The 26,726-nt window shown below is 35.6% G+C and overlaps 1 protein-coding gene across 3 annotated transcripts; it reads left to right on the forward strand.

The window, feature by feature from the left end:
• The first annotated feature begins 360 nt into the window (after positions 1 to 360).
• Positions 361 to 25,815, forward strand: hgsnat (heparan-alpha-glucosaminide N-acetyltransferase). 3 transcript variants are annotated; one of them, XM_048197416.1, is made up of 18 exons: positions 361 to 583; positions 1,329 to 1,444; positions 4,969 to 5,105; positions 5,254 to 5,372; positions 7,996 to 8,065; positions 8,179 to 8,248; positions 8,515 to 8,612; positions 9,038 to 9,114; positions 9,320 to 9,350; positions 12,580 to 12,740; positions 13,485 to 13,600; positions 16,251 to 16,372; positions 16,844 to 16,967; positions 18,206 to 18,292; positions 18,942 to 19,019; positions 19,943 to 20,013; positions 20,222 to 20,334; positions 24,538 to 25,815. In XM_048197416.1, the coding sequence occupies exons 1-18, from the start codon at positions 424 to 426 to the stop codon at positions 24,717 to 24,719; spliced, it is 1,932 nt and encodes a 643-aa protein (XP_048053373.1). In that variant the 5' UTR covers positions 361 to 423; the 3' UTR covers positions 24,720 to 25,815. The 3 variants fall into 3 exon arrangements, with proteins under 3 accessions (XP_048053373.1, XP_048053374.1, XP_048053375.1); XM_048197417.1 differs by lacking the exon at positions 361 to 583 and adding an exon at positions 877 to 1,160; XM_048197418.1 differs by lacking the exon at positions 361 to 583 and having other exon boundaries at positions 4,947 to 5,105.
• The last annotated feature ends 911 nt before the right edge of the window (positions 25,816 to 26,726 follow it).

The following is a 26,726-nucleotide window of genomic DNA, read 5'->3' on the forward strand; positions in this document are numbered from 1 at the left end:
TTAAATTAGGAATCTATTCTGAATATATATATATATATATATATATATATATATATATATATATATATATATATATATATATATATATTTCTTTATATGAGCTTGGCCGTGTCTCTAAACTTAGTGAGCTGCCTACATAGACAGCATTTATGGGCGTCGTAGGTGCGTTTAACTTTAAACTTTCAAATATACTCATGACATGAGTATAATTAGCGCGTTCAAACATTTGTTCAAAGGTTCGTTCATTTTTTGGTTATCGAGAGACTCCCCAAAAACGTATAAGATGCTGCCTCAGAAATGCTGCTTATAGTAGCAAAGAGCGATCGCTAGCTAATAAAAACACACTCGGTAGTCGATGTACTTTGACCCTCCTCTCTTCCACTACTTGCGCTGCTAGAAAGGAGGGATCGGAAGTATGTTGTAATGAAAAAGGGGAACATCTTTACCTCAAGAAAGGATCGAAAGGAGGAGGCAGTGAGATCTGGTGTTATGGCATCTGAAAGGGGATACAGATGGACTGTCTGTGCTGTGATTGTGCTTTTGATAGCTCTATGCGCAGCCCATATGACAGATCGACCTGCCTGTGAGTGTCATACCGTAACACCAACGTTATTCTCTATCTCATCGACGATATTAAATATAAAACACATTTTCTAATGTTATGGTTCCATTTTGTTTTTATTTCTAGTTATCGTAGCCAGCTAACCAGCTAGCACCACTATTAGCTGTTTTTAGCCTATGCTAACTGTCCTTTATATTTGAAAAAATATATATATATATATTTGAGCTTCTTATTGTGATTTACCAATATGTATTTTTTTAAACTATAGTAAGATATCTAAATTATACACATATGTTCTGTCTGTTAGCCATTTAAATACTTGCTTTTGCATATTATATAGTATGATGCTCCTATGCATATAGCCACAACAAAAACATTTAGGGATTTAATGGATTCAAATTTCCCTCGTTTAGCAAATCTGGGCAGTTTTATGATGTTTAGGCAGATTAGTGCAGGCATGTGACTTAAGGAGGGACAGAGTCACTATTGTAATACTGCAGTAGTAGAGTGCACTAAAGCAGCTGACCATTTAGCTTCATTAGGAAACCTACAGTTGGGTTGAATTGAATTAGAGGTAGCAACTGAAGTCTACAGAGTGGTGAGTATATTTAGAAATTGTTGCTAAATGTTTTTAAAAGAGAATCTGAGGGTTTGTCAGTGAAATTCCTTCATACACAGAATTTTTTGGGTGTTAAAGATGTGATTCATTTAAAAGCTAAATATTTAGAGTGCGTCATAGTTGATGATCAAGTGGCTTTGCTTTCAGTTTCTCACCCTCACCGCAAGACTTCTGTGCTGAAGATGGATGAGGCAGCTCTTTCGGTTGTCAATGAGATCGAGAATGAGATGAAGTTATATGTGATTTCTGATCACTGTTATCAGGTATCAAATATTCATGTTCTAGGTATACATGCAAAATTTACCAGCGCAAAGTCATGCAATAATCGCTGATCTTGAGCAGTATAGCATTAAAGTCACCATGAAATCAAAATGGACAATTCTTTTATGTGTCCTCGTAATGTTTAGTCAAAATAACTTACTCTCGCTCTTGCAGCGACAGCTTTTCTCTGATGACGTGTTCACAAGCGTGAAGGCGGGACAACCTGTCACTCACATGAGATCACGGCAATAGCAAACCACAACGATCCACATCGATCCAATCAATTCCCGATGGACAAAATCAAGTCCTGTACTTTTCTTTTCTTGTTTAAGAAGCAATTTCACTCAGATGTAAAGTAGTGGCCAAAAGTGATATCCAGAGGGGATTGGTTTTTAACGACCCTACAAGTTTGATTAAATCATCAAAATATAAGGAAATATTTTGTTCTTGAAGGGGTCGTGAAAGGCTTGTCAGTAAACGGCCACTGTTATGATTGGCTAATGTCATTGCATAGGAAACAGTATCAACGGCAGCTTGCTCTTGAATGTGAGCAAGTGTTTTGAAAACATATAAAACCGACAAAGTATTTACAGACAAAGCATTATGAAATAATTTACTTACAATTTGTGATGTCCCTACTGTCAGATCCAATACAGCTGACTGCTTCATCCGTCAACAAAAGTTTCTTTGAGAACTCTCCATTACACTGTGCCTCATTTACAAAATAATCTGCAGTCAAATTCTCTGAACAAACATATAATCCTCTGATGCGAGCCAGTATGCCATTAAAAATAAACCATCCACTTGTTCCTGATGCTGGTATTCTTCTGAAGCCAGTAGCTACAGAGACTCAGACAAGCTGTTTAAAGCGATTGTTCCTTTACGCTAGGGCTGGACAATAATTCAATATCAATATATATCGCGATATAATTTTTTTCGATAACGGTGATATGATTTTTAAACACATTTCCGGTGTTTCGATATATACATTACAACATTTCTCACTGACTTGAGGCGCAACCGTTAGAAAGAGCAGAAGGTGATTGGCTATTTGCGTGATGACGTACACCACAGAGACACGCAGCCATCAGCCAGTGCTCAGCGTATCTATTGGTTAATATGGTTTGTTTAAAATAGCAACTTGGAAAACAGACAGACAGTGTTCAGATAATGTATGTTTCAGTCGATGGATGCGCAAAACGTTACAACAACGATAATCAAAAAGCGTGGACAAAACAGTCACTCTTTGTAAACTGTTAACAGCTAGTGCCGTATGCTCTAATGTCCAGTCATTTACGCCGTTATCACCCGGGTGTTGATAGCGCGCCAGCGCAGGTGAGACCTGAACAGCACACGATGCTATCTGTTTAAACTAAAATCATTTAAGCCTTGCTGATTTAAACCTTCAAGAACAAGGCGCGAAAGAGAACTCGCACGCGCCGTGAGAAGATTTGTGTGCGCTCATCCGAAGCGCGCACACGCTTCTTTCAGTCAGCGCGCAAATACTAAGTTCTCTTTCAAGTCTTGCGCTTCAGCGGACAAATTCATACAAAAATTATGTCAACATGCCAGTCTTGGCGAGTATCCTAGCAAACATAGTCGGTTATGTCTTAAGTGAACGTATAACAGTCGAGAAAGACATCGCATGTGTAACAGTATATGTACTGGATCGTGCATGTCTTAAAGGGAAAAAAACTTCCTGCTGCCTGTTTTTAATGTTAAATCAAACAACAAATAACAAAGAAATCACTCACTGCTCTTGACTGGATAGTTTTTGTAACTTCAATAATGATTAATCTTTATTTATTTTATACAGTAAAGATAATATGCAGTGTTATTTTATATTTGATTACTTTATCCATTTTCTGTACCTGAAAACTACTGTTAGATACCTGAAAAGCACTGTTTATTTTATTTGAATATTTGCTTTATTGTACTTATTTGTGATGTTGCTTGTAGTTTGATTGTTTGTTCTTATTTTCTTTATTTTTATTTGACTGTAACTTAGTCCTATTTTTAGGGTCACGGTTTCGGTACGGTTCGGTATGTGCTCCGAACCGTACCGAAACCGTGACCCTAAAACCGTGATACGAACCGAACCATGAGCAATTTGAACCGTTGCACCCCTAGTGTCATCAAAACTCAACAACGTCCCTGCCCCAGCAATGTGTTTTTGTTGTTTCTCGCTGTTTTTTTCTGTTTTTACTGTTCACAATCTTTATCTGGGCTGAAACACTTTTGTTTTAATCTATATTAAGGATAATAAAATCAGCCTACATTATAGTTTAATGTTAAAGATATTAATATTAGGGCCTACTAAAGTGAGTGAGTCTTATGTTTATTTTTTATGTTTGTATGAAGGCTAAATACAAATAAAAGCTGAACATAAATTTATTTGTACTGTTTTTATTTGTAAAATATTATATAGTTTTATAGGAAGAGATTTCATAGATTTGGCAAATTCATTTTTCAGACGTTTGTAGGTACAGACATCCGTTGTGGCCGTTCTTGGCAGTTTTTCTGAGGCTATTATATAGTTCATATCGATATCGGAATTATGTCGTTTCGACCGAAATTAAGAATTATATTGTGATATAAATTTTGGCCATATCGTCCAGCCCTACTTTACGCTTCTATTTACTCCTCCATTTGTCCTCTTGCTGGCTGTATACTGTATCCAGTGTAGACAGCATCAGTGATTATAATGGGTTCTATTTGCTTTTGACCCGACGCTCGCATCTGGTGTATAAGTGTCAGCCATTAAGTGACTGAACGCCAGTGAGTGTGGCCTATGGTGCAATGAAGTAAGACTATTTGTCGATGTCTCTGGCAGGTATATGCAAATGAATTTGCCCGTGTGATGTCACAAGTCCCCCACTATCCAAACAAGCTGTTTTTGGAGCTTGATTAAATAATTGCTTTGTTTATAATGAGGAGGACATTTAAGCTCTGAAACTTGCAGAATGTTTTAATGGTACAAAGACCTCTTATATGTCAAAAGATCAAGGCTAATTTGATTTCTCATGTCAGGACCCATTTAAATATTTGAAATTTGAGGGAACAAAAAATGCATAGAAAAACAAAAAGCTCACAGGAAAAGGCATACACTGACTACAGCATAATCAGTTATTAATATTTCATTGGCTCTTGTTTTTGCATGTTTTTTGTATGATAGCCTGAATAAATATGATGTCGGCACAATTTGACATTTCATGTGTTATCACAAATAAAACAACTGACTCCTAGTACACAATATGCTTACAAAATATTTAACATATTTTTAATAATTTGTATAAAGGATGGAGATGTCAGTTTTCCTAGGCTGGACATCACTTTAGTTTTGGCCACTACTGTGCGTTACAATAGGGAAGGAAAGACTTTGTAACTGCCCTTTCATGTTGACTTTAATGCTAAATGCTGCAGTAATTATATGGTAATAACATTATTGAATGTACCAGTATAATGGTAGTATTGTTCCAACTGGACCTCTTTATCCCTGTGTTGTCTGTGCATGCATGTGCATTAGTGTTTGCCCCAGCTGTTGGGAATAGTACCTGCAAGGCCAGTTTCTGGGACCCCCACTACAATGGGGTTTGTCGTAAGCACACAACACGCTTTGACACTGCTGCTCAACAGCACCTCTGCAAACCTGGAACAATGCAAGTGAGTTATGCATAGATGATTTAACACAGAACAATGGTAGTTTCTGACCAACTTTATAATACTGAATACATCTTCACCATGTTTATTTCTTTTGGCCATTATTATCAAGGCCAGACATTATTGTTAGATAATTGATTTGTTCTTCCAGGGTTCACTTCCACTTTGGGGAGCAGGGGAACTATTCTCTGTGGGTGAAGAACCTGAATGAGCCGTCACGGGTCAGCTGCACTATGATTACTGATTCAGAGCCTATCAACAGCTACCTGCGTGAGTCAGCCTTACATCTGCACACTGCAATTCAGTATTTTTTGTTTGGATACCTTTTTTTTTTTGGTCTTTAAATAAGGATATTCTTACTAGTGGTCAACTAGTATACAGTACAGTCCAAAAGTTTAGAACCACTAAGATTTTTAATGTTTTTAAAAGAAGTTTCGTCTGCTCACCAAGGCTACATTTATTTAATTAAAAATACAGTAAAAAACAGTAATATTGTGAAATATTATTACAATTAAAAATAACTGTTTTCTATTTGAATATATTTCACAAAGTAATTTATTCCTGTGATGGCAAAGCTGAATTTTCAGCATCATTACTCACATGTCAGTGTCACATGATCCTTCAGAAATCATTCTAATATGCTGATCTGCTGCTCAAGAAACATTTAATGTGTACAATTGTACAAAATATTTGTGTACAATATTTTTTTTCAGGATTATTTGATGAATAGAAAGTTCAAAAGAACAGTGTTTATCTGAAATCTAATCTTTTGTAACATTATAAATGTCTTTACTGCCACTTTTGATTGATTTAATGCATCCTTGCTGAATAAAAGTATTAATTTCTTTAATTTCTTTTCAAAAAAATAAAAATAAAAATTCTTACTGAGTGTATAATGCTACAGAAGCTTTGTATTTCAGATAAATGCTGTTCTTTTGAACTTTCTATTCATCAAGGAATCCTGAAAAAAAAAAGTACACAACTGTTTTCAACATTGAAAATAATCATAAATGTTTATTGAGCAGCAAATCAGCATTTTGGAATGATTTCTGAAGGATCATGTGACACTGAAGACTGGAGTAACGATGCTGAAAATTCAGCTTTGCATCACAGGAATAAATTACTTTGTCAAATATATTTAAATAGTACACAGTTATTTTAAATTGTAATAATATTTCACAATATTACTGTTTTTTACTGTATTTTTAATTAAATAAATGAAGCCTTGGTGAGCAGACGAAACTTCTTTTAAAAACATTAAAAATCTTAGTGGTTCCAAACTTTTGGACTGTACTGTACATGGCCATGAAATAAGGATATTGTTTATAAATGCTTATTTAATTTTAGAAAAAAAAATCTCAATTGTTGTCAACTAATATAATTTTTTCAGCAGCTAATACTGATGCCAGTATCTGACTGATTTAATGTCAGTATACACGTAATGTAGGGGTGCATGATGTATTGTTTTAGCATAGTTATCACGATGTGCATATCCACAATAGTCACATCGCAGGATGTGCCATGTCAAGTATAGGGATTATATATAAGGATATAGGTTCGAAACGCGTGATTCGCGGATTAATTGCAAAGTTTAACCATCATAGAGAGAAAGTTTATCATTTACATGTGTTTTTAAGTCCTGTCAGTTTAAACATCAAGTGCAAGAAGACTGGAACTCGTGGTGCGTTTTCTGTGCGCGCATGCAGAGACGCCAGACAGCACATGAATACTGAATTCAGTTCTCTTTCCCTTCTTTTTTTGAGCTTCATCTGACACGTGCACGCAAAATTGAGTCAAAATTCACGTATCCTTGTCAACACAGTCGGTTATGTGTTTTTGAGCAAGAAAACTGATGCGTATCATTATAATGGATTCACATGTTCGTCTTAAAGGGATAGTTCACCCAAAAATGAAAATTTGATGTTTATCTGCTTACTCCCAGGGCATCCAAGATGTAGATGACTTTGTTTCTTCAGTAGAACACAAATGATGATTTTTAACTCCAACCGTTGCGGTCTGTCAGCCGTATAATGTGTGTCAATGGGAACTTCTTTTATAAGAGTAAATAAAACATGCACAGACAAATCCAAATTAAACCCTGCAGCTCGTGACGACACATTGATGTCCTAAGACACGAAACGATCGGTTTGTGCGAGAAACCGAACAGTATTTATATAATTTTTTACCTCTAATACACCACTATGTCCAACTGCGTTCAGCACTCGCTTAGTGAGGTCTGATCGCGCTCTGACAGCGGCAGTGATGTCTAGCACTCATTGAATTATAAGCGCGAGACATTACTGCCGTTGTCAGAGCGCGGTCAGACCTCACTAACAGAATGCTGAACGCAGTTGGACATAGTGGTGTATTAGAGGTAAAAAATTATATAAATACTGTTTGGTTTCTCGCACAAACCAATCGTTTCGTGTCTTAGGACATCAATGTGTCGTCATGAGCCACAGGGTTTAATTTGGATTTGTCTGTGCATGTTTTATTTACTCTTATAAAAGAAGTTCCCATTGACACACATTATACGGCTGACAGACCGCAACGGTTGGAGTTAAAAATCATCATTTGTGTTCTACTGAAGAAACAAAGTCACCTACATATTGGATGCCCTCGGGGTAAGCAGATAAACATCAAATTTTCATTTCTGGGTGAACTATCCCTTTAAAGTGACAGCAGCCTAATATACCTACAGCTGTTTGTGTCACCATTGTTAATCAAACAACAAAAGAGAAAGAGAAAATCACTTTTGTAGCTTGTAATTTGTGTTAATTAATTAATTATGTTAATTATATTAAAATTTATATTATATATATATATATATATATATATATATATATATATATATATATATATATATATATATATATTTTCTTTGTTTTTCCAGCCATTTTGTTTGCTTTTCTGGTATTTGCTTTTCTGGCTGCATTATCTACTATCTGGAACACAGTTAAAAGGTAAAGGCATCTTTAAAACTTTTTGACCATGTAATGATAACATTTAAACAAGCCAGAACGGCTCATTGCAGCTGTTCTATATGCATGTAAAATAGAGTTCTTCCATTTTTAAGGCTGGATGTGGTGACAAATCTGCTTATTCGCTTGGGGAGCACAGTGGAGACAGAGAGGCTGATAAACTCGGTAAGAGTGCTTTTCACTCCTTTTACACCTTTTTTACACTTTTCTCAGCGTGATTTTAACATCTTTGAAATAGAAACACAAAGCAACAAATATAGTTTTTTTGTCGTAGTTCAAATATGTCATCATGCTTGATTTACTGTAGTGTTTTTGCAGATATCAGCTAAGTGGGAAATATCGCAGACATGAAAAGGAATTTTAATCATCCTTCTTTTCTTTTTTTTTTTTGCTTATTAATTTACACTCTCGCTGTCTTTCTTTCTCTCCAGGAGCTTGGCACTCCAAACAGATTGGTAAATGCCTCCATGGAATCGATAATTCCTGCCACTACAGGACGGAGGCTTCGTTCTTTGGATACTTTCCGTGGGTATGGTGCTCTTTCACTAATTGTTTGGGTCCATTGCTCTTGAGATGGGAATTGAAACATTGAGGTGAAAATGATCTTGCATAGAAGCTACTACTTTGCATACTGTGAAGCTGGTTGTTAACATGTAATTTACATTTCATTTCTTATTATCCTGAAATAGCATGATTAAATTTGAACTTGGTAAAACAAGGTTACGTTTGCTGGTAACCTTACCTGACAGTTGGAACAGTTGAAACAGTTATTTTCATTTTCAGTGTTGTATTGCTGTCTGTCTGATTTATAAAAACAAATCAATCTCATTAGGGCCCGAGCCCCGATAGTGTGAGGACCCTATTGGAATTGCTCCGTTTATTATTTATTGTGGTCTGATTTAATTCTAGATCTCTGTTAAGACAAAAATGAACCTCGCTCTGCTTTCTCCACAGCCTTTCCCTGGTCATTATGGTTTTTGTCAACTATGGAGGTGGACGTTACTGGTTTTTTAGGCATGAAAGTTGGAATGGTAAACTCATTTCTTTCTTTACAATAGCTGCTAGCATGTCTTTTAAGCATTAGAGCATTTATTGATGATAACAATGTTGAGGAATACATTTTTAATATATGAACATATATTTAGAATGTATATGTTCATGAAAATTACTTGTCATGAATTTAATAGACTGTGGCATGACAACAGGAAGTATCTGATTGTGTTCTTCCTCTTGCAGGGCTCACAGTGGCTGATCTCGTGTTTCCTTGGTAAGCCAATCCAACGTCACAAATGACATATTCTTCATTCCACATGCATCTTTAGCAGCTTCCTCAAACTGTGCTTCAGTTATTCTTTTATAGGGCAGAAGTGTTGTAGTAAAGCTTTATATTTCTGTACCATGCTTTGATCGATCTGCAAGCCACATCAGAGCTGGCATAAGCTGTAGTGTATTGGAGCCAAGCATTGGCGCTTATCACTGTGGTACAAATGAAGTGGCACAGCAAAGTCAGCATAAACTGGTTTCACAGCTCAACTAAACCCAATAACCTTGTTTTCTGCTGTGCAGCTGAAGAAAGTGTCTGCAGCAGTGCTACTTGATAAAGTCATGGCACCTCTGTTAGGTTTTAGGAAGCTTGTATGAAATGACCATGGAAGGTGTAGTAAAACATAAAAATGAACAGTCTGTCATCATTTTCTCACCGTTATGTCGTTCCAAACCATGACTTTCCTTCTTTGGTGGAACACAAATGGAGATGGTAGTCAGAATGTTCTCACTGCTCTTTTACATACAATGAAAGCGATGAGTGTCTGTGAAGCTCAATGACAACAAAAAACATATAGTCCATTCAAATCCACACTACCATTCAAAAGTCTTTTAAAAATGTTTTTGAAAGAAGTCTATTATGCTCACTTAGGCTGCATTTATTTAATGAAAAATACAGTAAAAACAATATTATTATAATATTATAATATTATTACAATTAAAATAACTAATAAATAATTAACATTTCTAGTTTAATATATATTTAAATGTAATTTATTCCTGTGATGGCAAAGCTGAATTTTCAGAATTGTCACTTGATCCTTCAGAAATCATTATAATATGCTGATTTATTGCTCAAGAAATGTTTAATTATCAATATTGAAAAAATGGTTTTGTGCTTAAAGGGATAGTTCACCCAGAAATGAAAATTTGATGTTTATCTGCTTACCCCCAGTGCATCCAAGATATAGGTGACTTTGTTTCTTCAGTAGAACACAAATGATGATTTTTAACTCCAACCGTTGCCGTCTGACAGTCAAATAATGCTAGTGGAGGGGAACTTCTACTATAAGAGGAAATAAAACATGCACAGACAAGTCCAAATTAAGTCCTGCGGCTCGTGACGACACATTGATGTCCTAAGACACGAAACGAACCATTTGTGTGAGAAACCAAACAGTATTTATATCATTTTTTACCTCTAAAACACCACTATGTCCAACTGTGTTCAGCACTCGCTTAGTGAGGTCTGATCGCACTCTGACAGCGGCAGTGATGTCTCACGCGTATACTTCAATGAGTGCAAGACATCACTGCCGCTGTCAGAGCGCGATCAGACCTCACTAAGCGAATGCTGAACGCAGTTGGACATAGTGGTGTTTTAGAGGTAAAAAATGATAAATACTATCGTTTCGTGATATAAATGATATAAATGATAATGATATAAATGATATAAATAATAATGATATAAATAATTCGTTTCGTGTCTTAGGACATCAATGTGTCGTCACGAGCCGCAGGGTTTAATTTGGACTTGTCTGTGCATGTTTTATTTCCTCTTATAGTAGAAGTTCCCATCCACTAGCATTATTTGACTGACAGACGGCAACGGTTGGAGTTAAAAATCATCATTTGTGTTCTACTGAAGAAACAATTTTTGGGTGAACTATCCCTTTAATATTTTTCTGGAAACCGTGGTACTTTTTTTTTTTTTAAATAAAAGTATAATTTCCTTAAAAAGAAAATCTTACTGGCCCCAAACTTTTGAAGGTTAGATTATATGACAGTGTAGTCCAAGTCTTCTCTAACCATATGATTCCCTTGTTTGATAAATAGACTGAAATATATGTAGTTATTCTTTTAAAATCTCCTGTAGCTCTTGAATCTCTTTCATCCCTTTAAATAATCAAAATTGGCATCACGTAATAAGAATAATGTGTCTTTATGGTCTAAAATTTCTTATTTGGTGTTCCACAAAAGAGAGAATATCAAATGGTCTTGGAACAACATGAAGGTAAGTAAATAATTACAGAATGTTCATGTTTGAATGAACTATCCCGTTAAAGGGGACCTATAATGCCCCTTTTACAAGATGTAATACAAGTCTCTGGTGTCCCCAGAAAGTGTCTGTGAAGTTTCAGCTCAAAATACCCCACAGATCATTTATTATAGCTTGTCAAATTTGCACCTATTTGGGTGTGAGCAAAAACACGCCATTTTTGTGTCTGTCCCTTTAAATGCAAATGAGCTGCTGCTCCCCTGCTTTCCAGAAGTGGGCAGAGCTTTAACAGCTTCGGTTGCTCACCAATAACAAAACTGGAGAATCTCACGCAACCAAAATGACGATTGTCAGTAACGGTGTTCAGCCTTATATTGTTCAAACCAGATTCGGACACTGATGGAGAGACTCGGGAAGAAGTTACAACTTTTAGAATGCAACTGGATGTAACTAGTGGATAAATTATGTAGTTGCTGTGGAGTCGATTCGACTCATTGACTAGCATGTGCCTTCATGTTAATCTTTTGTGCAAATCCAGCATTGAATTGACCCTCGCTTGTAAAGCAGTCTGGCACACAATGACGGCATGGCAAACAACACTCCACTACAACAACGCTTCCTCTTCTCTAAAGCAGCCCAACATGGCCTCACCCCCTTTGTTGCATGTTTATGTAAATTTATATAAATTTTAAGGTTAGTGATGTCACTAACCCAGGAAGAAGCTTGTTGTAGTCCCTACCAGCTGTTTGTTGTAGCTTTTAAACAGAGAATTCTTTAAAAGAAAATATCTCCCTTTTCTTTGAACTTTGAGCGTTGTAACTTTGCAGATGTTGTTTATGCTCTAACAGCAACATTACACACTAACTAAAGTTAAAAAAGTGAAATCATAAACAACAACCCCTTTAATTTTCTTTAATCTCTTTAGTTCTGTGGTTATGGTGCTTTTAGACAATATTAAGCCAAGATATAGCTTGGGATGACTTTACTGATGAAGACAGTGTATTTTATTAGAAAGAGATAGTATAGAGAGACTGGAAACCAGTGGGGTCATAATATGAGGTAGACTCCAGACAAATGTGTGCTACAGATGAAGAGAAATTGGCTTCCACACAATTCCATTTGTGGATTAATCTGTGTGTTTGAAATCCTGCCAGAATGTAGCACTTCTTGAAATGGGTATGTATTTTCTTCCTCTCCCCTTCTGTCTTACTTCATCTAACTTTCTTCTTCACAGGTTTGTGTTCATTATGGGTACTTCTATTGGTTTGTCCTTGAGCGGTTCATTGCGGAGAGGTGTCAAACGCACTCATCTGCTGTGGAAGATTTTCTGGAGGAGCTTACAACTCTTTCTTATCGGAGTCATCATCATCAATCCTAACTACTGCCAAGGACCCTGTGAGTAGGAACACATTTTCCTTCTTTTTCTTCATAAAATACTATAGCCCTATCCCTGTAGATAATAATAAACTCTACATTCTTATAAACTAAATACAGTGTGAACACATCAATCACAAATTACGATTCTCATTGTTAGATAACATGCATGTAACCTGTTGATTTTTTTTTTTTTTGCATTGGATAGCTAAAGACACTATGAAATCAAAATTTAAGTATTTGTGTTTAGTCAATGTCTGTAACTTTGAGGTCATCTGAATGCTAGTGTACATCTTTTTCAGTGGAAAATGGATCAGCAAATCTGATAATTTATCAAATATTAAATATTGACTCGACCTGCTTGCAGGTGCATATAGAATATAAAAAATTCTTCTTCAATAAAATGTTCTCTCACTGAGAATACCATCTTTCTCCAGCGCGCAATAGCAAGTAGCAAATCATGGTTTTGCTGGATAATAGCATAAAAAAGGCATTCAGCTATTTAAAAGTATTTCCTACCCCAACTTCCTTTTTGAAAGGAAATGCATTTGTCAAAGCATTTAATGGGGTCTTTAAAATTGTAATTTCATAACATATGCAAGCTCAACATTTTCATTTAATCGCCATGTCGGAAATTATTTTAAGTAAGCTGTTCACAAAATCAGATAATTTTATTTGGCTTCTGGATGTAAAGCTGAAAACTGTAAAGAATAATTAAAAATATTAATGGTGTTATTTCATACATGTGTCCATGTATCTGTACAGTATCTTGGGATTCCTTGCGTATTCCTGGCGTATTACAGCGTCTAGGCTTCACATATCTTATTGTTGCTGTCTTGGATCTTGCGGTGGCCAAGGACGGACTAACCAACCTGTCAAGTGTGAGTCATGATACCCTTCTCCACATGTAAAATGCAAACACGCAATCATAAACACACTTTATAGAAACACATACCAGGGTCATCATTAATTAACTTAAAAAAAAAAAAAAAAAAATGAAAATTAGAAATGCTGCCTTGGCAATAAACTGAAATAAATTAAGATGAAGCACTAATAAATAAAAACTAAAACTAACTCCGGGTACGTTTACATGACAGCGACGTACTAATAACTGAAACGTTTGTGTACAGATGACAATGTTGTCAAAACACATTTCTGCGAAAACACTGTATTTTGCATGCCAGGCCAGTAGTTGGCAATGTCACTTTGTAAAGAAATGCTATGCGTCTGCGCACATACACATTCTTCTACTTATGCAAATTATGAGATTACGCTGGTCGTAGTAGAGGTGCAGTAAATCTGCACTTTGCTGGAGAAGCTTTAATAAACTCATGAGCAGCACAAACACAGACCTGTAGTCCACAAATTCACATTTTTGTAGTTTACATGGAGACGATAACGGTATCGTTTACAAAAACTTGCATTTTCAGGCCTCCAAAACGCCATTGTCATGTAAATAAATGGCCAAAATGCATAAAAAGTTTTCAGTTTTTATTTGTGTAAACGCATTCTTAAAGGTCCCGTTCTTCGTGATCCTATGTTTCAAACTTTAGTTAGTGTGTAATGTTGTTGTTAGAGTATAAATAAAATCTGTAAAATTTTAAAGCTCAAAGTTCAATGCCAAGCGAGATATTTTATTTAACAGAAGTCGCCTACATCGAACGGCCAGTTTGGACTACATCCCTCTACTTCCTTCTTTAATGACGTCACTAAAACAGTTTTTTGACTAACCTCCGCCCACAGGAATACACAAGAGTTGCATTTGTAGAGTGTGTTTGTCGCCATGTCGTCGAAACGCTGTTATTTTCATCCCGCAGTCCAATCACTGGGTCTGATTCCGGCTCAAATTGATAGGGTAAAATTAAAGACATGTTTACAATAACACTGAGCGCGTGCATCTCCACGTTATGGTAAGAGGCGTGACCTTTCCGGGCAAGGAGCGCTAAGCTGCTGTCGAATCACAACACAGGAACCGCTGGCACAATCAGAACTCGTTACGTATTTCTGAAGGAGGGTCTTCATAGAACAAGGAAGTCATCAGCCCGTTTTTATGACAGTGGAAACAGCGGTATACAGATAAGTAAATTATGTGACAAATACTGTGTTTTTTTACACGCGAAACATGAACACATGTTATATTGCACACTATAAACACAATCAAAGCTTCAAAAAACCACGAAAAACGGGACCTTTAAACTAAAACTGAAAAAAAAAAAAACTAAATAGCAATATATATATATATATATATATATATATATATATATATATATATATATATATATATATATATATATATATATGTGTGTGTGTGTGTATATATTTAAATAAATTGAAAAATAAACAAAAAATATTAAAACAAAAACTAAAAATATCAAATTAAAGCTAATTCAAAATATTAATAAAAATATAATAAAGCTAAAAAAATTTAAATAACAAACAGACACTTATCTATGACTACATACACTGTAAAGTTATAGTAGTGACAAACGCATTTAAATGCAGGAGTGAATCCCCTAAATTTTTGTGTGTACGGAACACGACTCACTCCCGAAACTGCGATGACAGTTTGACATCGTGGTAACCATAGCAATATTCTTGCATCTCGTGTGTTTGGTGTCCATTATTTTTGACCAAATTAATGTTACAGTGACAAAAGTGACCGTTGTGTTCAGCAATTTTAACTAAAGCACAGTCGACGGAGGTGTTTATGCTTTAAGGCTGCTTCACAGAGCACACTCGCAGTGTTGCCATATCCACTTATTATACACGTTTTTGGGGTTGTTGTTTAATCTTGGCTCATACAGCGATCGAGTTTATGGAGTTATTAAAGGGAGTATTGCGGGTTGCAAAATTTCTGTCTTATTTTCAGCATAAAGCATTTCCATTTATTTAGTTTTTTTATGGGCTTGTTCTCATTCGCCGATTTGCTTGCAAGATCTGGCAACACGAATGCATCAGACTCGTACCGATTTTCCTGAGATTTTTTGCACCGCACATACAGATGAGCGATATATCTCTGATGCGCATTAAAATACGCATTTTAACATGCATCAGAGATGATGTATCTCTAATCTGTAATCTCTAATATCTCTCTTTGTACGTCATTAAAGACTAGTTGTTCAGTTCAGTTCTGTACACACAGCGTAGAATTTTTGGAATGCAGTTGTCACTCCCATAAATTACTGAACAGGATTAAGCACTAAAAGGTGAATTGACAACCGAATTTAGCTGCAGTTGGTATGTGGCCTATATGTACTTTAAAGGCTTTTGTCTCTTTAATGATTAACATAATATTTTATTTGTCTGTTTGTAAAAATATACTGTGGGGTCCAAAAGTCTGAGACCACTGCTGAAAATGCTTATTTGTAATTAAATACTATATATATATATATATATATATATATATATATATATATATATATATATATATATCATATCATATCATATCATATATATATGATATATATAAAATATATATATAAAAATAATTATAATAATGATTGAAATTTTCCATCATCTTGCTGTTCACAGGAAACATGCTGGTACTCAGTGCATGATGTCTGCCTCTACTGGCCCGCATGGCTGTGTGTGATTGTCTTAGAGGCGATATGGTTATGTTTGACCTTCCTCCTCCCAGTGCCAGACTGTCCAACGTTAGTAAACTCATATTCATGAAATGAGTGTATCATTTTTAACAGTTGTCTAAATGTCCTTCCCCATGTCCCCTGCCTTATTACAAAGGGAACCTGTTGCAGAAACTACGCTTTTTCTGATTTGTTCAGTAAGAAAATATCAGTAAGATATATCAGAAAAAATAGATTTGTTTGCTAATTAGAAATGCAAAACAGTTTGTCAGCATTTTTAATTATAAAGCATTTAAATTATAAAGGGAAAAAAAGTAATTTCTTTTACACACTGTGATTTACGTTGTTCGGCATAATGTTATTAGCCAGTTGTAATTGGTTATATTGAATGGATGGATGGATGCTACATACATTAAAATGAATATGCAAATGAAAGTGATTTAAATAGCATGCCTCACACCCATTCATTTTCTATTCATGACACACATTTTTGTTTGGAAATTGCTATATTTTTCTTCCTCATATCTCTCTCTCCTGCAGTGGTTATTTGGGTCCAGGGGGTATTGGGGACTTTGGTCAGTACCAAAACTGCACCGGTGGAGCTGCAGGTTACATTGATCGCTGGTTGCTCGGAGACCATATTTACCAGACACCTTCATCACGGGTAAACAGACACCAAAACAATAAGAAATGGTTGTCATTCTGCCAGACATATTTAGTAAGGCTGAGTTCTGACAATAGTTTCACTATTCAAATTCGATTCAATTCTGATCTTGATTAGATTCTATATTGATTAATTTGGATATATGTCAGAAATAGTGCATGTATATTTTGCCTATTTAACTAATGCTGTTCTCTATACAGGGACCTCTCTCAGTTGGTACATTACAATAATTTTAATGGTTAAAATGAACTCTTTTTTTTTTTTTTTATAATATCTTTTTAATGGTAAAATTGTTTCTACTCCAATTCGGGTTTTGGCTGTCATAACTTGTTTTCATGATGGATTTATTCAAACATACATTAAATATTGAAGAGCAAGTTAAAAGGTTAGTTCACACAAAAATGAAAATTATATAATTTATTACTCACCCTCATGCCGTTCCGCACCCGTAAGACCTTTGTTAATCTTCGGAACACAAATTAAGATATTTTAGTTGAAATCCGATGGCTCAGTGAGGCCTTCATAGCCAGCAATGACATTTCCTCTCTCAAGATCCATTAATGTACTAAAAATATATTTAAATCAGTTCATGTGAGTACAGTGGTTCAATATTATTATTATAAAGCGACAAGAATATTTTTGGTTGCCAAAAAAAACAAAATAACGACTTATTTAGTGATGTCCGATTTCAAAACACTGCTTCATGAAGCATCGGAGCATAATGAATCAGCGTATCGAATCATGATTCGATTCGCGTGTCAAACCGCCAAACTGCTGAAATCACGTGACTTTGGCGCTCCGAACCGCTGATTCGACACGCTGATTCATAATGCTCCGAAGCTGCCGCTTCACTTGAACTGCTACAGCAATCTGTCACGCCACATTATAGAGAGGTAAAACGCTTTTTATTGTTTGAATTTTGTAATAAAATTGATTGATTTGAAAGCTTCATATCAAAAGTAACAAAGCACAAAGATTATAGCAATTAATGCTGCAAATAATGTTTAGTGAAGTTGTGTTCAAGCATCAACTGAAAACAGCATAGACTAAAAGATTGATTTGTGGGATTTAAGAATCAAAATCAATTAATCAAATTGGGAATTGATTAAAATTCGGAAATCTGTATTGTCAATATTTAGTCACCATTTGCTAGAGCAACAGATAATTTTCCACTCTTACTTACTGTACTAGCGCTAGCTGATGAAATTCATTGTGTTTTTGTCTGTGCATATATCTAGGTTATATATCAGTCTGTGATGCCCTTTGACCCTGAGGGTGTTTTGGGAAGCATCAACTCCATATTGATGGCTTTTTTGGGTCTTCAGGTAAGTCAAATAGAAGGAATCTTGTTTTCACAGTAACTCTATCTATGGACCCTTTTCACAGTCTATGATGATGTGTTTTCACAGTTATCAACATCGCAAAAGTTTCATGTTTTCATTTTTTCATTACTTTGTGTTAATACCTTGGCAAATTAAAAAAAAAAGTAAATTAATTAACGAATTATCACCGCTGCGAGGGTGTTTCAAAAACAACGGCTGAGGGAGTGACTGCAAATTTGACCATTTTTCTTTCTTCTGAGTCTGACTGCTGTAATCAGTCTCTCTGTATTTTTTTCCCTCTTTTGGAAAGTTGTGGAAATGCTATGACATATTTTTTCTTTTAGGACAAATGGGAATATAAAAATTATATTTGCTGTTGTCTGCCATTCAAAACTATAGAAGTTTATGCAATTATGATGACTTCCACTTCTGGGAACCCCAGAAATTGCCTGTTTTCTTTTTTCATTTCTCTGTGTTAATTTAAACCTCAGAGCAGCATCAGTGATTCTCCTTTCCCTCCCTCTCTCTTACTGTATCAGCAGTTCAGTCACATGCTTCATGTAAACTATTTTTGTTCTGCAGTGCTTTCAGGAATCATATCAAATAATTGTCTTATCCTATTGCATCTGTTTTGTGTTTATTTGTGTTTCAGGCAGGGAAAATTCTGCTGCATTACAGGGACCAATACAGGCAAATAATCACACGATTTCTCATTTGGGGATTCATACTGGTATGTTTACCATTTGATTATTTTTTGTTTTACACACTTTATATAATAACTTCCATTAAGTAGAATTAAAAAAAAAAAAAGAAATACCCCAAAAGTTTAGACTTTTTATACCTTTTATTCAGAAAGACATTTATAATGTTATAACATTACATGCTGTTATTGTTAACTTTCTATTCATCAAAGAAAACTGATAAAATGCATTACAGTTTCCATAAAAATATTAAGTATCAAATCTGTTTTTAACATAATAATACTAATAATAAGAAGAAATGTTTCTTGAGCACCAAATCAGCATATTAGAATAATGTTTGAGGGATCATGTGACATCTGCTGAAATGTCAGTTTCACAGGAATACATATTAAAATAGAGAACAGGTTTTTAAAACTGTAATAATATTTCACAATATTACTGTTTTTATATAGGCCTACTGTATAATGTAAAAAAGTAATTAGTGCAAAACAGAGTACAACATGATGATCAGGACCCCAGTGTGAAGGGGTATATTTTGTAATAATGAGTTGATTATGCCTTTTATTACATGGCTACTCACCAAATAAATGCAAAAATCAACATTAAATACTGATTTGAGTAAATATTATTTTATTATGTGAGAAGAAAGAGACCTGATATTGGCACAGTTATGTAAGAAATAAGTGTCATTTATATAGTTTAGCAGTTGTTATACAAACATATTTCGCCACAGTTGACCAATAAGAATCATGTGCTTCAGAGAGTCATGTAACAATGTTTAGTAATGTTATTAGGGATGCATTTGGTGCTTTTTTAATAATTTAAACAATTATCTTATTTTTAACCCTTACACATCAGAGGATTGTAATACAATTTGAAATTTACACAGTCTGTCAATATTTCTATAAAGTTTTGTTTGTGGAAACCTCATGCTGTCTATCTTTGCATTAAGGGGATCATCTCAGCTGTATTGACCAAGTGCTCCACAAATGAAGGCTTCATCCCTGTCAACAAAAACTTGTGGTAAACTCAGTATCCCTTGCATATTTTTGTAGTTTTTCATTAAATATTATTTATGTTTTTTGATATTGTCATGGTTATTGTCATTATTTGTGGTCACAAATTTCCAAACATCTTGTTCATACATGAAAGCATGTACGGCACTGTCATGAGCAGAGGAATGTATTAGTTTGATGTATGATTCACAGCTTCTGCCTTGTGTGACTTTCAGGTCTTTGTCCTATGTGACGACTCTCAGCTGTTTTGCTTTTGTGGCTCTGGGGGTTTTTTACTACATGGTGGATGTAAAGAAGTGGTGGTCTGGAGCTCCTTTCTTCTACCCTGGTAAGCATTTTAAACAGCCAGAATGAATGTACCTAGACTGATGAATGCACCCAAAATTAGGCTCTTGCTTTTGAAAGGAAAGTTCACCCAAAAAAATGAAAATTCTGACATCATTTACTCACCCTCTTGTTGTTCCAAACCTGTATGAGTTTCTTTCATCAAATTCAAAAGAAGATATTTTAAATAATGTTGGTAACCAGACAGTTGATGGTAGCCATTGACTTCCATAATTTTTTCATTTCTACTATGGAAGTCAATGGCTACTGTCAACTTTTTGATTACCTTACCAACATTCTTTAAAATATCTTCTTATGTGTTCAACAGAAGAAACTCATACAGGTTTGGAACAACTTGAGGGGGAGTACATGATGACAAAATGTTCATTTTTGAAGGGTGAACTATCCCTTTAAGATTCGACCCCTATGACTTAGAAATCTGTATCTGTGTTTGTATTATTGTGGCAGTAACAAACCTCAGTACTCAAGGGGACGAAATAGCTACCTTCAAAAGCCTGTGCCAGTCGGCATGAAACTGAAGATGCAATAGTTTTTTTTTTCCCCTGTTGTGACATATATCAGAGTAAAACGGCTTCTTGAACAAGAAAAATGTAGGGTGGGACTTGAATTTGTCCATTGGAAATTGATTGGATGATTGTGGTTTGGTATTTCTGTGATTATACAGGTGCTGGTCATATAATTAGAATATCATCAAAAAGTTGATTTATTTCACTAATACCATTCAAAAATTTAAACTTGTATATTATATTCATTCATTACACACAGACTGATATATTTCAAATGTTTATTTCTTTTAATTTTGATGATTATAACTGACAACTAAGGAAAATCCCAAATTCAGTATCTCAGAAAATTAGAATATTGTGAAAAGGTTCAATATTAAAGACAACTGGTGCCACACTCTAATCAGCTAATTAACTCAAAACACCTGCAAAGGCCTTTAAATGGTCTCTCAGTCTAGTTCTGTAGGCTATACAATCATGGGGAAGACTGCTGACTTGACAGTTGTCCAAAAGACAACCATTGACACCTTGCACAAGGAGGGCAAGACACAAAAGGTCATTGCAAAAGAGGCTGGCTGTTCACAGAGCTCTGTGTCCAAGCACATTAATAGAGAGGCGAAGGGAAGGAAAAGATGTGGTAGAAAAAAGTGTACAAGCAATAGGGATAACCGCACCCTGGAGAGGATTGTGAAACAAAACTCATTTAAAAATGTGGGGGAGATTCACAAAGAGTGGACTGCAGCTGGAGTCAGTGCTTCAAGAACCACTACGCATAGACGTATGCAAGACATGGGTTTCAGCTGTCGCATTCCTTGTGTCAAGCCACTCTTGAACAACAGACAGCGTCAGAAGCGTCTAAAGACAAAAAGGACTGGACTGCTGCTGAGTGGTCCAAAGTTATGTTCTCTGATGAAAGTAAATTTTGCATTTCCTTTGGAAATCAGGGTCCCAGAGTCTAGAGCATGCAACGTCAACTGGCGGCCCGCGGGCCAAATCCGGCCCGCCAGAGATTTCCATCCGGCCCCCAGAATAATACTGAATTCAGGAATAGCCTTGTAAGAGGAAAAAGTTTAGGGCTGGTCCGAATACCATTTTTTGAGCTTCGAAGCTTCGGTAGTAATGAACATCGACTCTTCGGAGAGAGGGGCTGAACATATTTTTCTCTCTAATAAAGGCAGGAATCTGTGTCTGTATGTCCGTTTGCATTTTTATTATTTCGAGAACCGTTCATCCAATCGACTTCACAAGGCAGTGCAGTGTCGCATTTGGTGCAATATAGATGGACACGCGAGACGCGACACATTCAGAATTAATAAACTTTTAGTAAACTACAGTCAGAACAGCGCGAGCGGGAAGCGGCGCACCTCATGCGGGCAGGGCTTATGCTCCGAGAACGGACACTGCACTAGTGATATAAAACGCACACACACAGGTCTGTTAAATTAAGCAATACTTTTAAGGTAGTCTAATATTTTTCTGACTAACAAATTGGCACAGTAAGGGTAGATTTAAATAAAGAAAAACGAAATTTAAATAAAGAAAAAACGAAATTTAAATAAAGAAAAAACGAAATTTATATAAACAAAAACGAAATTTAAATAAAGAAAAAACGAAATTTAAATAAAGAAAAACGAAATTAAGTTAAATTAAAAACGAGATTAATTTAGATTGATAATAACGGGTAAAAATGCTAATACATTTTGTTTCTATTATTCTATTTTCCACAATGTCAAAGCAACAAAACACAAGCTCAGATATGCACTTCGGTCCATACAAACTCCGCTGTTCTGCGCTCTAGCCAGAGAACACTCCCGTTGCTGGAACACGCGTTGGTTCTATTTCTAGCATGCACGCGTTTTCCGCGTGGCTGGAGCGCGCCTGAGACGCGTGTCTCAGTGTGCAAACTCCAACCTGTTAAATATGGGAGCCGAAATAAAAACGGACACGCCACGCAGCTGAGACGCTCACGCAGCCAGTGTGTCGCCGGCCTTATTCAAGGGGGAATGAGAATCGTTTCGCGGGGGATCCCAGGTGTGCAAAAAAAAAAAAAAAAAAAAAAAAAAAAACAATATTCGAATGTCAAATTTTCAAATCGAAAACAAACCCACCGAACGAATATTTGAATATTCGGGTCCGTTCCATATTTATTTATTTTTAAATCTAACGAAAAAAAAAAGCCTTCTGAAAAGTAGCTTGTGCCATAGCCTGCCTTCAGTCAAGAATGACGATAAACGCGTTGCTCTCATTGAACATCTTTTATTGTTTCACGTGCTCATTTTTTCACAAATGTCAAAATTTTCCTTGCCTGGGATTAGCGCACAATTGCGTGACAGTGATGGACAGCTTGACAGCCTCACAAATATGAAGCCTAAAATATCGCTATCGCCCCCTGGTGGCTTGCTGCAGTAGAGGTAAAAATATGTAAAAAATAAAATAAATTTGGAATTAGAATTAGTATATCAAATAATAACATATTAGGATACAATTCGAATTTTATTTTATATTACGAGTATCTGGCCCTTACAGTGTCTGCAGAGAAAAATTCTGGCCCTTGGACAAATATAGTTGATGACCCCTGGTCTAGAGGAAGAGAGGAGAGGCACACAATCCACGTTGCTTGAGGTCCAGTATAAAGTTTTCACAGTCAGTGATGGTTTGGGGTGCCATGTCATCTGCTGGTGTTGGCCCACTGTGTTTTCTGAGGTCCAAGGTCAACGCAGCCATATACCAGGAAGTTTTAGAGCACTTCATGCTTCCTGCTGCTGACCAACTTTATGGAGATGCAGATTTCATTTTCCAACAGGACTTGGAACCTGCACACAGTGCCAAAGCTACCAGTCCCTGGTTTAAGGACCATGGTATCCCTGTTCTTAATTGGCCAGCAAACTCACCTGACCTTTACCCCATAGAAAATCTATGGGGTATTGTGAAGAGGAAGATGCGATATGCCAGACCCAACAATGCAGAAGAGCTGAAGGCCACTATCAGAGCAACCTGGGCTCTCATAACACCTGAGCAGTGCCACAGACTGATCGACTCCATGCCACGCCACATTGCTACAGTAATTCAGGCAAAAGGAGCCCCAACTAAGTATTGAGTGCTGTACATGCTCATACTTTTCATGTTCATACTTTTCAGTTGGCCAAGATTTCTAAAAATCCTTTCTTTGTATTGGTCTTAAGTAATATTCTAATTTTCTGAGATACTGAATTTGGGATTTTCCTTAGTTGTCAGTTATAATCATCAAAATTAAAAGAAATAAACATTTGAAATATATCAGTCTGTGTGTAATTAATGAATATAATTTACAAGTTTCACTTTTTGAATGGAATTAGTGAAATAAATCAACTTTTTGATGATATTCTAATTATATGACCAGCACCTGTATATGAGTTACAGGTTGTCCCACCCTCACACCACTAAACTTGTCATCAGAGAAGAGATGTCGCTGCAAAAGGGAGAGGAACTTATTTTGATTAAAGATTATGAGGGCAAAATAATTATCTGCACAGATAATTCATTTATAATAAATACTGCAATATTCCTTAAAGTTTCATTTGTTGTTATTCAGGCAGCTAGCTATAATCATGTTTATGCTAATTATCGCTATTACACTACTTAGAATGCAGCACATTACTATGGCGTTTTATGAATTGCGTTCAAGTTGACCTTTTATTTGGCAGGTATGAATTCCATCTTGGTGTATGTGGGTCATGAAGTGTTTGAAGAATACTTCCCTTTTCGTTGGAAGATGGCCAATAACCAATCACACGCAGAGCATCTAGCACAGAACCTCCTGGCCACCTCCATATGGGTGTTCATAGCCTACCTGCTCTACAGGAAGAAGATCTTCTGGAAGATTTAAAAGCGTTTCTGTCCTGCAGATTTTAGGACCTGCTCATCATTGTGAAGGAGATTTTTTTTTTTTAATTTTGGATATTTTTAGATGTAGAAAATCAGCAGATCTCTGAACATCTGTGGGGAGACAAAAACTCACATGTGATCCAGGAATAGATCTTGGCTATTATTTGAGAAGAGCAGAAGGAAGAAAAAAGAAGTGGCAGTGCAAAGATACCTCTGTGGACTCAACCAAGCCTTTAGAACGAATGCCAAGATGCCAAGGGCAGATTCTGCTCAATTCTAATTTAGTCTACTGGTTTTGGTTAATTAATGATGTTTTGAAGCACAGTGATGCATTATGATTGGATTTGGAATTTCCTAAATTCCTAAATTTCTGGAATAATTTAGGTTTAATTAAATAATTGATTTCTGCAATTGTAAAACTAAAAGCAAATGAGAAGGAAAGAAAACCCCAAAATGCCAAAAACAGTCTTCCATCAAGGTCCATGTGCTGAAAGATCCATTATTAAGGCAAAATAATATTACACAATTTTGTTTAATTTTTAATCATGAGCACTCTGGGACTTTTTTTTAATCTTCAGTGGACTCTGTCTTTATCTCTTTTTTATACTGTGGTTTTAATCCTTATATCTCAAGATAAAAGTATCATGGTTAAAATTATGTATATTTGTGTTCTGCCTTCTCAAAATCTCAGGAGATTTGCACAGCTTGGAGTGCCAAATATAGTGTACTTTATGCTTTCTCGGATAAAACAATGTCCTTGTTTGTTACAGTTGCCCATAACTTGTTACCTCTACCGCAAACATAATTCTAATTACAGAAAATAACACTAATCACTGACATATTTCCCATACACAATGCTGCTTGAGAAAATAATTGTTCCAAGAGAAGGGAAAATATTGATCCACCATATTTGTTTGTTGCCAACTTGAAAAATGAGTTCCATTTTTGTAACGGATAATGGATATTTTACAGATGTATGAACTACATTTCTTCATGTATATCTTTGTTTTATACTTATCAACATGAGATGTGGTAAAAATAAAACTTTTTTTGCCATTAAATCTCATACAAAAATAAAAAGTTCTGTCATTATGTCACGCATGTCACGCCAAACCTCCTCTTTCTTCTGTGGAACATAAAAGAATATATTTTGAGGTATATATATATATATATATATATATATATATATATATATATATATATATATATTGATTTATTTATTATTATTATTATTATTATTTATTTTAGGAGTGTAGGGAGAATGATTTGATTACGTCATTCAGTGCTTCACGAGAGTGGGTCGGGATAAAGAGATATTTTGGTGCATTGTTTCAACTGGTGGAATTTTCTGTACAGCATCATGGGTAATGTAGTATTTCACCAAGAATTCCACTCTTAAACAGTTATTTTAAAATTAAGTTAAAATAATGTGGGCTGATGGCTTCAACAGAAGTAAAGCTATCAGTTAACAACCTCGTAGCTCACAGTAAGGCTGTATTTAAAGGTTTATAAGTTATCATTAAAAATAATTTTCCCTATGGAGAAAATAAGTGGAGTTTTTACTCTTGGCAGCAGACTGTTTCACTCTATAGAGTACCTCAGGGATGACGTGTTTTTGTAGGCAAAACCCGGAAGCCAGTTAGCATTCAAGGACTTCAGGTTCCATTGCCCTGAAGTCTATGGGTTTTTTGAATGGGTTTTTGCTAAATTGCCTGAAATAAGGTCTGTGGTTAACAAAGCCTCTAAATATTTTCACGTTTTGATCTATGGCATAAAACTCACCAGTTATAACCCACTTGTGATTTTTTAAACCTTTATTGTGTCTTAAAAACGGCAGTTGCTAACAAATTGCTGAAAGGGACTACTTCCTTTGGTGGTGACTTTAGACGTCATCATGACAAACAGGATATTTGGACAGCATTCCTCATGAAAAAGTGGATAAGTATTCATACACAGCGCAGATCATAATCAGCGCGCATGTTTTTAAATAAAGTTTGAGGAAGCTGTG

This window comes from Megalobrama amblycephala, linkage group LG7 (genome assembly GCF_018812025.1).
Source record: "Megalobrama amblycephala isolate DHTTF-2021 linkage group LG7, ASM1881202v1, whole genome shotgun sequence".
In the NCBI taxonomy this organism is placed as follows: domain Eukaryota; kingdom Metazoa; phylum Chordata; class Actinopteri; order Cypriniformes; family Xenocyprididae; genus Megalobrama; species Megalobrama amblycephala.